At 44.4% G+C, this 11835-nt stretch overlaps 1 protein-coding gene across 1 annotated transcript; it reads left to right on the top strand.

Moving 5' to 3' along the window:
- The first annotated feature begins 282 nt into the window (after positions 1–282).
- LOC104537430 (cytochrome P450 3A9-like) lies at positions 283–11116 on the top strand. Its single transcript, XM_010180325.1, has 13 exons — positions 283–353; positions 3040–3133; positions 3514–3566; positions 4857–4956; positions 5515–5628; positions 5910–5998; positions 6920–7068; positions 8043–8170; positions 8828–8906; positions 9086–9246; positions 9626–9852; positions 10657–10819; positions 11018–11116. The coding sequence occupies exons 1-13, from the start codon at positions 283–285 to the stop codon at positions 11114–11116; spliced, it is 1527 nt and encodes a 508-aa protein (XP_010178627.1).
- Positions 11117–11835: the final 719 nt, after the last annotated feature.

Genomic DNA, 11835 nt, shown 5'->3' with positions numbered 1-11835 from the left:
GCAACAGAGAAAATAGCTGAAACGCCTGGCAACATATGTATTAAATAATTTGAACCTTAGACAGTTCAGCCAGGCATTTATCTATCACATGAATTGTGCTTTTCAGATTAGCATAATTTGCAACCTTTGCCTTGCACTCCTCCTCCTTCCTGACAGGAGGACAGCCCCTAAATCATATGATTGGACACAAAAAGAGAGCACAATGTGAAACGCCTCTACTTCCCACAGAGCTGGGACAAAAACTTCAAGACAGAACTCGAAGCCAACCAGAGAAGAACCACGATGGACCTTCTACCCTCCTTCACTACAGAGACCTGGGCCCTTTTGCTTCTATTCATAGCCCTTGTGGTAGCGTGAGTAAAATATTCTTTATTGGTTCTTTGCTGATGCCGCTTTCCTCTTCTTGCCAATGTTCATTTTCATGCAATCATTTTGCAAAAAAACAAACAGGTAGGCACGATTTCCAGATTTCCAGGCTCTAACTCTGGGAAACAGCAGTGTCTAAAGACCATACAGGCAAGGTTTGGACTATTCCTGTTCACTGCTACGATCTTACTGCTAAGCATCAAAGCAATAATTTAATATTGGTGCTAGGCATTTATTACCAGCAGGGTGCTGGCTTCAGGAAGGATCATGATCCATTAGGATATTTTCCACTGAAATGGAGTGTAAGGAAAGGTGTACCTCTCCCTGGCTGAAGTTGTCCTATGGAGGGGAGCAGGCAACAGATGACCCTACTGCATGACCTGCCAACGTGGAGAGCAGCAGAAAGGCATGAGAAAAGCAGCATTTATAGGGTCGGTTCTTAATCACCCTGGCTCCTGCTGTGGTGCCCAGGTAAGATGCTCCATGCATGGGCACCCAGCTTAGGAGAGACGCATTGCAGAAGGCAGATTTGCCACACACTTACAGGGACAGCATCCCATGCCCGTCCCCACCGCCCACCCTTGCTGGAGGAAGAAGCGAAGCCCAGAGCAAGGTCAGCTCTCTGCTCCTGGCTTTGCTGACAGACTCCATCAGGCAGAAGTGTATCCTGCTGCTTCAGAGGAGCCATGCTAGAGAGAAAATGCTTTTGCCCACTTTACTGATGCCATCCAGCGCTGCAGCATAACTGGGCTGGCTGAAAACCCCCTTCTGCTAGGACACACAGCGGCTCCGCTGGCAGCCCCTGCCAACAAGGCTGGACTGACAAACTTTGTAGTGCTGACAAGCCCTAAGGCAGAGACAGCATGTTGCGAGCCATAAACCTTAATGATTAATGTGGTGCACACGAGTACAACCCATTTGTCTGCCCTGGCAATGCTCCAACCCTGGCAGTTCAATAAGCTCCGAAACTTTTAGCCCTGGTTTTCCGAACCCTTTTCTGTGATTTGTTTCACTCAAAAGCCCGTCCAGGGCAGACTCTTAAAAAAACCAAACCCAAGCCACACCCTCATTGTTGATCTAAACTCTCGTATTTCAATAACTCTGTGGCTACCTCAGATTGCTGGTTAGCACGCTCTCACCTCCTGCAGCCACTTGCAATTTTATTGTGGTAAAAGGGATGAAGTCCAGATCTTTGTGCTCTGCTCTCTGAGCTAAACTCGACATTTCACTGCCCATTAGCACATGGAGGCTCAGATGCTTCTTGTCCATCTGGGGCAACGCTGTTCCAGTTCACACATGAAGGAATACCAGGCATTTCTGGTTCACATCCATGGTGAGAAGTAATGATTATTCTCTGTCTTAACACTGAATGGTCCTTCTCAGCCTGCAGAAAACAGTGTCACATTTTAGTCATAAGAGCATTAGATTGCAGTTTTTTGGCCATGTTTCAAATGGATTAAGCCTAGCCTATGTTCCTATAGCATTTCTGTGCTTTGTAACCAGCCCAGCCTGGCATTTCTCAGTCCTCTTGCAGCCCTAGCTGCCCATAAACATTAAAAATGAGAATCTACAAACATTTTGTAATTAGTACTGAATTAACCTTTGATAGAAGAGGTTAAACATTGACAAACTGAGCTCTGTGAACCCTTTTGCACCTGCAAACGCCCTATTCCCTGGTTTTTGCTTGCCGTTTGGACCATAAGATGAAGTCCGCTTTTGTGTTCAGGCAGAACCTGCAACGGGGGAATTGATCTTATTTGGGGTCCCCCAGGTTTAGAAAAGTGTTACTGAAGGCAAGGGAAACCCCACTAAGTCTCAGCCTAGGCCTTGGCTTTTCAGGAAAGCATCCCCAAGATGCTGGCTGAGCAGCTGTTACCACGAGCCCCAAAGAGGATCACTGATAGCATCCCTCTGCCAAACCTTTGCAGTTTTACATCCTTTCTACAATGAACCTCTCACTGGGGAGGCTGCAGCTACTAACTGAAAACAAATATTCTGAGGAGGTCTTTCAAAGCAGCCAAAGAGAAGCTTCAAAGGGCTGCAGCCCAGGCCCTTGTCGAGAAACAGAAGTCCCCAAGGTAGAAGTAATAACTTTACAGCTGCCAAAAAGGGTGCTTCAGAGGAAAGAAATCTACAAAGCTGTCAATAAAATCTAAAGAGAAAACCATCAAGATGAGACCTCCTGTTGCACCGCTGAGCTAATGCCAGGCTGAGGGGAGGGAGAACAGTGAAATTAAAGTGAAGCTTGACAGAAACCCTGTTTGGGACAGCACTTCTGGCAATACTTTGATTTCTGTTCAATAAAAACATGTAAGCTCTGTGTTCCTTCTCCCAGCTCCCTTCTCTGCCTCTCCTTTGGTTGGCAATGGGGTCCTCTTGACTTTTGCTAAAGGCTTTAGAGTTCTACTTCCACCAGAGCATCTATGCCTTTAGGAGACAGCTGCGTATACATTAAGGTGATCTCTCTGAAGCTCTGTGTGATATGAATGAGCCTTACCATATTTATTAAGTAGTTTTTTTTACAGGTCAATTTTCTGTTGGGCCACTTGTTCCCAGCTCCTGGATCCTCTACTTAGAGCCAAAGGGATGCTGATGCAGTCTCTGAGTTCAGGAAAACTCACACCTCCAGTGTCATGGTGATATAGCACCCGGTTTGTCTTTTCTATCCCACAGATACGGGACCTGGCCATTTGGTTTGTTCAAGAAGTTGGGTATCCCTGGGCCAAGACCTCTGCCTTTCTTTGGGACATGCCTGGAATATCGCAAAGTAAGTGACTGAAGCCTTCCTGGCTCCAGAAATATCTGCTTTTGCTCATACAGCTGTAGCTGAACAGATACATGGCCATGATAAGTTATCTCCAAATGCCAAGCTCTGCTCTAACGCGCAGATTGTGCAAAGGCCAGCAGGGGATAAGGGCTCCATAACACAGACCAAGCAAGCACTTGTGGGTGGCTGCTTATATATACATTTACACAATGTATATATATATACATTTATGCTGTCCTTCACAATGTTTTTGGAGAGGAGGAGAACCCAGAAGGCAGCTCTGGACATCAGTTTACAGATGTCCCTCCCAACCCACCATCTCCAACATCACCCCCTTCACTGTATCCTCTCTGAGGTTATTTTAAAATTGCTTTCCACAGGGTTTCTTGGAATTTGACAATATGTGTTATGAGAAATACGGGAAAGTCTGGGGGTGAGTATGAACCACTGATCTCTTCATAAAATAAGACCAGAATCTGTACAAAGGGGTGAAAAATTTCATTATGAAAGCTCCCTTTTCTCTACCTGCACCCCTGACGATCCCAGCAGGATAGGTACAGCAACGAGAGGGTGTTTGTGGTGGCTTACATTAAATCCTGATAGTTTCCGGGCTGTGCCTGTGTCATGCTATATGGAAACTTCTTTGACCTAAGCTATGAAAACCATTTTAAAGCCAGTAACAAAAGGCCCTTACCTGCCCCCAGCAAAGTCAGTATTAAAACCACTATTTACTTAAGACTGAATCTGGAACCGGGAAGTCGAGTTCCTCTGGTTTACCAAGGGCAGAGGAATGTGAGTGACTCCCAGCACAAAGAAAAAGCATATCCAAAGTCTGGCAACTTCCTTGTGCTGCTGGCCCTCACCTCCAGCAGGAGGTGGTGCAGCTATCCTTGCCCTGCTCTGGATATCTCCTATGGCTTTTATCACTACTGTTATAACTTTGCGTACAAACTTGCATGCAGGTGGTGCAGCTATCCTTGCCCTGCTCTGGAAATCTCCTATGGCTTTTATCACTACTGTTAAAACTTTGCGTACAAACTTGCGTGTATCCTTCATAATGCATCCATTGGTCCCTATAGCAACTTTAAAAAAATGGAGTCTGGAAAAGGTATCTCAACATAAATGGGGAAAGTGCATAAATCTGCTTGATCTCCATCTGCTCCAGGAAAGCACTCCGAACTGGCAGCTTGAAGAGACAAAAGCAAGGACTGAGTTTCATCTCTAAGGATATTTCAGTGCTGTCAGCCCAGGTCTCTAGACACCCAATTCAAGAGCCTGAAAGGGGTCAACCAAGTTTCCCTCTAATACTGTAATGTGTTTAAGTGCCTGGGACACCCAATTCAAGAGCCTGAAAGGGGTCAAACAAGTTTCCCTCTAACACTGTAATGTGTTTAAGTGCCTGCAAAAACACAGAGTCAGGGGAGAAAGTGAAGACACTTGCTTCATTTAGTATCTCATCCTTTGAGGGATCGAGCCTTGCTCATTTCCCAGTGAATTTGGAAGGTGTTTAGCCCCCTTTATCATTTACAAAACTAGATGGAAGGAGGCCTGGGAGTCCTTTGCCATCTCTAGTTTCTACATTTCTGTACTTAGGCATCTGCAGAACAGCAAGGCTGGTGATGGAGGAGCATTTGTTCAACACATTTTGTTTCATGGGCATCAGCCAAGCCTTGAACTTCAGCTATCTGGGATTGTTCATCTGTCTCCTCTTTTTGCTTCCCAGGATTTATGATGGCAGGCAACCTGTGTTGGGTATCATGGACCCCCAAATCATTAAATCTGTGCTGGTTAAAGACTGTTATTCCACCTTCACCAACCGGAGGGTAAGAACAAAAGCATCGTGATGTACCACAGAGTCCAGAAAATGAAGTCAAGGAGGATACAAGCATATAGCAGGGCTTCCCATAGGGGATGAGTGACTGCACTATGGGGATTACTGTAAATGGCCACTGTATGTCACTGTTCCCCTGCCTTACAGCCTGGGGACTGCAAACCCAGGTTGGCAGAAGAAGTTGTTTGCCTGCACATCAGACAAATCACACCTACATATATATATATAGGGATGAACTGGAGTCTGTGTGAACACGCAGGAAGCTGCAAGGGTCTGGCTAGCACATGTGCCACCAGCTGGGATGCAGGCTCTGGGTGGCACCATTCAGTGTGGGTACACAAAGACATATGGGTATGCTGGGTTACTTGCTCTGGGTATGGAAAGGGCATTTTGCATGTCTTGAGAGAGGCTGTTTGTAAGGACCTTAGCCTGCTGCTGGTGGCAATGCCCCTGAAATAGCCTGGGCAGGGGCTTTCATGCTGCATTACCATCCCTGCAAAGAAGCTGCTATCTTTTTGGGGTTAACACCTTGCCTTTTTCCCCCCACCAGCATATAGATCTAGCAGGGGAGCTGAAGAGTGCTGTCTCATTAGCTGAAGATGAACAGTGGAAAAGGATTCGCACTGTGCTCTCTCCAACCTTCACCAGTGGGAAGCTAAAGGAGGTAAAACACAGAGGAGCAGGTACAAACTAAATCAGAAAGTCAGCAGACAGTGTTTTTGGGCTGAGATTGTCACAGGGGCCCAGTTTCTTTAGTCAGAGCCTGGCAACTAATCCAGCTTGTTTAATTTATGCCTAATTTAAAACAAAAAAGGCTTAAAATAAAAACTTAGCAGAAATATGTTATTTGTAAATATTCATGAAACTCCCTGTAGCCTTCATAAGCCTGTCTTAAAGGAATAAAATGTACTGTACTTAAGTGACCATCTCTGGTTTGTGTTACAGATGTTCCCTATAATGAAGCACTATGGGGAAGCTTTGGTGAGAAATGTTCAGAAGCGAGTGGAAAAGGACAACACTATACCTGTAAAGGAGTAAGTAGCTGTTAGGAGCAGCAGGCTAAGCAGCAAACCTTGTTAGCAAGTGCTGCGGTTCATTCGTTACTGGCAATGCAGATTGCTCTCTGGGTAAATGAGAGCTCTGAAATGAGGAACGGGACTTGCTGAAAGCCTGGCTGGAAATTTGAAAGGGAAAAATTTAAGCTGAGAAGTTAGTGAAACTTCCTAGAGGCAAGAGAGCCAGAGAGAAGCCTTCTAAAGGTAATTAGTTAGGGAGAAAAACACTCCAGCACAGCTTCATGAAGCCACAGATCCAAAATAATCCCAGACCCACCAGGAAAACCCAGATTTCCCTGTATATATTCAGTCTGTGCAGCACCTTCTTATACTTCAGGACACTGGGTTTGCTGGCCTTTCTGGCCACACAGAACATTGAGATGCTCGTCCATCACTTCCCTCATTGCTGGAGCACAGGTGCAGAAGGGGCAGCTGCACACCAGCAGTCCCACATCAGCATAGCTTTACCCCACCAAAAACCCCGTAAAGAGGGGGCTTGGACAGTTGTAATACTATAGGGCTGTGCTGGGTTGAACAAGACCATTTTCATGGCGCGTTAGAAGCAAAGTGTGTTACCACCCCTCCCCATGATGCTAGCACACTCAAGAGCCACATGCTGTCCTTGCCGTAACCTGCTCATGTAGCACCATGCTGTTTTAAAATCCTCAGAAAAGCTGCCCGATTTCAAAACCCACGCAGGCTTAAAACTAAAGCTCTCTAAAACTCTATCCCTTTCACTATAAGTGCTTTTCTGTTACCATATATCCAGTTTTCTTTTCAAAACCAGGGCAGGGCATCTTAAGATAATGTACATTTGAATGTCACATAAGCATTAAGAAAGAAATACATTCACATGGTCAACATATTTAACCACAGACTATCCTTCCCATCTTCTCTCAGAATCTTTGGAAGCTACAGCATGGATGTTGTCACCAGCACTTCATTCGGTGTGAACATGGACTCCATGAACAACCCCAAAGACCCCTTTGTCAGAGAGATGCAGAAGCTGGTCAAGTTTGACTTTTTTGACCCACTCTTCATCTTGTCATGTAAATGACTTTGTTTTTTTTTTTTTTAAATTGAAAACTTCATTGGTTCATACTACTAAAGCAGGCATAGCAGAGACTTGTGCATCCTATACATTAACCAGTCAACTATTGCTTAAGATAATTCACTAGCTAGGATGGAGGTGTTAATGGCTCTTGTTGTTGAAACTCTGGAAGAGTGATGGGTAAAAAAATCCTCCATTTTTGGCACCTGCAATGCAAGAAGCGTACGAACATCCCAGCCAATATCCAAATAAATGCTGGGAAAGGATTCTGGGGTTGAAAAGCAAGTTCAGCTATGAGGCTTGAGGAGTGATGCTGTCTGAAATGCATTTTCTGTAAGAGTGGGGACTGTAATTAGATACAATTTCTTAGCAGTGCAATAGCTTTGCAGTGATGGTGATGGACCTTAAAATCACTTGCAAAATTAAATCAAGATTAGATACCTTGCTAAAACACAGGGAAAGTTGTCATCTGTGCATATAGGAGGTTTTGGTGCTGTAGATTTTATCACTCTATGCACAAGCTCAAGATGCAATCTCTATGATGAAGGAAATGCTCTGAAGGGGACTTCAAAATGTTTCTATGAGCACAGCATGGCAGTGAATAGCTCAGCCTGAAAAGAGAATTCAGAAGTTGCAGTATTTCTCTTGTGAGCCACATTCCTGTTGTAATGCTGTACATCATACAGAAGTAACCTGTCCTTAGAAAAAGAAGGTGGGATATACTTTGGTCATCTCTTAAAGCAATGATTATACCCAGTTGACAGGAACTTGGGAGAGGATTGTATCAAGGAAAACTATCCCAAGGGAAGGAGAAAAAGGAAAAAGGCAAAGCCCAGGCGTCTCCCAAGTAAAGAAATCAAGAAAGGAAATAATCTCTCAGAAGCATCATTACTTCCTCAGTAGCAACCATAGCGATCTTATGAGGTGGAGTTTATTTACAGTGTGAGATTTTATTCTCAATTTGTTTTTCAGTTGTGTTCCCGTTTCTTACTCCTCTTTTGGCCAAGATGAACGTAAGCTTCTTCCCCAGTGATTCTGTAGATTTTTTCATGAGATCCATCTCCAAAATTAAGCATGAACGTGAAAAGGACACTCACAAGGTAAGCGAGCACAATTGTGGCAGAAAATGCACTCAAGAAAAATATAATTATGGGAATGATATCAAAGATGAAGCTAAAGTACAAGGACTTCGCATAACCCTCAAACTACTTAGGCGTAAATGCTTGATTTTAACACTGTCAGAAAAGCCTCACCCGACCAGTTCTGGCAGAGAAAGAAGTGGACTTTATACATCCATGGTCTGAAGCTAAATCCAGATAAAGGCTCAGTAGAATTGAATTAAGCTTGGGTTTGCAGAACTTGTAGTAAGTCAACAAACTAAGAGACTCCCTGAAGAAGATTAGGCAGAGGATAAGAGAGCAAAGCAAGCAGCACACGAGCAGCAATACCTCCTTTCAGGGTTGCACCTTTCCCTCAATTTTCAAAAATCTGAAGCTGCTTCCTGGCAAAATTCTACCTCAGAGTTTGAATCCCTTTCCTGAAATTCCTTTGAGACACTGCTCTCCCACCCAACAGCTTCACAAAAAGGACAGATAGGTTTCCAAGAGAGAATGCAAGTGTTTTGTTTTACAACACAGAAGTAATCTGCATTTTGAGGATGCTTTCATTTTAAATATCATGCTTAGGCTATGAAATTTGCTTATCTGACCCCTCCCCGAGGGACCTATCACCAAAGAAACTCCTGCTTTTCTTCTCAGGGCAGAGTAGATTTTCTGCAGCTGATGATCGAATCCCAGAACACAAACAGTCATGGGAACAACGACGCAAATTACAAAGGTAACCACATCCAAATAGTCATCACAGGACCAGGGGCCATGGGAGTGAGGAGAATATGGGGAGCTGTTTCCTAGAGAAAGGCTCAGAGGGTCACCACCATCTCCACCGACCCCATTCCTTGCTGAGACCACCAGCCAACATTGCTTTTGCTCATGTCCCCACACCCTCTCTCCTCACAGCCCTGACCCATCAAGAGATCCTGTCACAGGCCTTCATCTTTATTTTTGCTGGGTATGAGCCCACCAGCAACACACTTGGCTACCTGGCATATGAACTGGCCATGCATCCTGATGTGCAGCAAAAGCTCCTGGAGGAGATCGACACCATTTTACCCAACAAGGTAAGAGGACCTTGGGTGATGACGAAGACCCTCTGACCCTGCTGTCCTTCCTGTTCAGTCAAGGCAATAGGAAATCTCTAGCTCCTGAGATCTTCCTACAGCTCTAAGGGACGCACACACTGAGACAACTCAGCCCCGCAGCGATGTAATTTTGGCAGCTGAAACCTTACAGGCCCCACTGCACAAGTGGAGGTGGATTTTCAGTCATTTCCATCACTCAGTGATGGAAAATGAAACCAATTATGTAATTTCTACCTTGCGTTTTGTTCTTTAGAGAGTTTGAGACACAGTTGGGGACATTCTGGTCTCAGCAGTCATTTTAGGAAAATCAAATCCTGATGCCAACATACCTGGTCACGTTTCTCCCATCATCCTATAGGCTCCTCTCACCTATGAAGCCATGATGCAGATGGAATATCTTGACATGACAGTGAGTGAAATCCTTCGGTTTTACCCCATTGGAGGGCGGATTGAAAGAACCTGCAAGAAAGACGTGGAAATAAATGGAGTGACCATTCCCAAAGGAACCATTGTCATGATCCCACCCTATACCCTGCACCGCAACCCCGAGTACTGGCCAAACCCAGAAGAGTTCAGACCAGAAAGGTACAAAAATCATAATGAAAGGGAAGAAATATCATGCTGCTTTTTCCTCATGTAGTAATTAAGTATTAATCTCTGATTAGCTTCCTAATGGTATTCTTCGTATCTTTTCACAAACAATAGCAATGAGAAATTGAGGGCTCATGGGAATGTCGATTTAAGAAGAAAATTAGCTTTGCACTTAAAGCAGGGTTTCAAACAGCATAATCTTATTGGGAGAATAACACTGATATCTCACACTATCTTGTACACAGTTTTTAGGCTTGCTGACAGGGGGTAGATGGCAAGGTTTTTTTTGTAACCCCTAGCATCTTTATAATTGTCATTGCTAAACCCATTTTCTTCACAGACTTTGCTACAAAATATGCCGGCGTTGGTCCTTCCAAAGCTGCCTTCCCTCCTTGTTTTCAAGGAAGTGATAACGTGTTCCTAGTTGGTCATTTTTATAATTGGTATCTACCTCTCACTCTCAGCAAGGTTAAAGCCATAGGCTCCTCCTAACCAAGATGATTTCTCTCTCGCTGAATACAACAGATAGGAAATATCAGTCATTTTGGGAGACCACGTAGATTTTCACATTGCTCCTAACTTCTACTGCTCCAGACGGACAGAATTAAACTCAAACACTGAAGTGGGATCTCACCTCAACCTGGATGAGGGCTTTAACACAGCGCTCGATTGCTCTACCTTAGCAAAAACCCAAATAAGCCTCTGCAGAGCACCAGCAAGAGATCTCTGAATAAGCAATACAGATATGCAGCTTTTTGATTTTTGCTGCCTTCATTTCTCGTTCATGTCATTATCCAGGTTCAGTAAGGAAAACAAAGAGGCCATAGACCCGTATACATACCTGCCCTTCGGGGCTGGTCCCAGGAACTGCATCGGGATGCGGTTTGCTCTCCTGACTCTGAAAGTTGCCATCACCATCCTATTGCAACACTTCACCTTCCAGACCTGCAAAGAAACTCCGGTGAGGACCACACTATGCCTTGATGTTTGCACATGAAGTGCCAGGTGCCCGGTGTCTCACTGTGGGCGCTAACACCAGGTGCTTTGTGCTTTCAGGCACCACAGGTCAAGTGATGTCCAAACCACGGCCAAGTTTCTTTTCATTTAATCTCTACTCATTTGTCTATCTTCAAATGTGTTTTCCTTCTTCTTGTTGCAGATCCCCCTCAAGCTGTCTTCACAGGGACTCCTAACTCCAGAAAAGCCGATTATCCTGAAGTTAGTCCCCCGGACCAGCACCGCACGTGCAGAAGCATAAAACCCAGCCACGGCAGCAGCAGTTCTGTAGTATCTAACGAGTGCTGTGCTAACAAAGGGATCATACATCACGAGAAATCTCTCCTATGCTTTACAGACACAGAAGAGCAGCTCTAGTTAATTTTGGAAGCAATTACTACATACTTACTAATAAACATAGCTGTCAGAAATGTAACGTGGATCACTGGGCAGTGACAATGTACAGTCCCCTTAATTTTGATTGCAGAAAAACAAGAAATAAATCCAAATGAGAAGCTGATCATCCACCGCTAAGGGGACTTCTCCATCTGGAGAGAAGGAATTACTGTCGCATCCAAGAGAAACAAGGTGTGATGGAAATTCAAATTGCCAGACCTTGCTGGGCAGGGACGGGTGATGTTCTTCTTGGTGTATTGATGCTTGAAATTTTGTGTTATAATTGAGCCGACTGGTGTGAGACTATATCCTAGTTACCAAACCTCTCTGTGCCATGTGTTAATTAACCTAAAGTGTGTACAAATACTGTCATTAAAAATGTTTGAGAGCTGTTCTGTGTTGTGTATAGCGGTTGATCACTTCCTATTTAAAAACCGTATTCAGCCTCAACCCTTGAAATTATCCATGTACATTGCTTTCCACTTAATTTAATGAAACTGATCCTTCATTTAATGCGATCAAACCCTCCCATTTGTACAGTATTTTACAAACACTGTAACTCCCACCTCTTAGTTTGATTAAGAG

The sequence above is a fragment of the Mesitornis unicolor genome, unplaced genomic scaffold (assembly GCF_000695765.1).
Source record: "Mesitornis unicolor isolate BGI_N332 unplaced genomic scaffold, ASM69576v1 scaffold1183, whole genome shotgun sequence".
Taxonomy (NCBI): Eukaryota; Metazoa; Chordata; class Aves; order Mesitornithiformes; family Mesitornithidae; genus Mesitornis; species Mesitornis unicolor.
This window is presented reverse-complemented; position numbering and strand designations above follow the sequence as displayed.

Bases quoted from the DNA above. Each gene is read 5' to 3' on its own strand.
- LOC104537430 (XM_010180325.1), top strand. From the start codon at position 283: ATGGACCTTCTACCCTCCTTCACTACAGAGACCTGGGCCCTTTTGCTT. The intron at 5,629-5,909 runs GTAAAACACAGA...TTTGTGTTACAG, and splicing joins CCAGTGGGAAGCTAAAGGAG to ATGTTCCCTATAATGAAGCA. The intron at 10,820-11,017 runs GTGAGGACCACA...TTCTTGTTGCAG, and splicing joins AGACCTGCAAAGAAACTCCG to ATCCCCCTCAAGCTGTCTTC.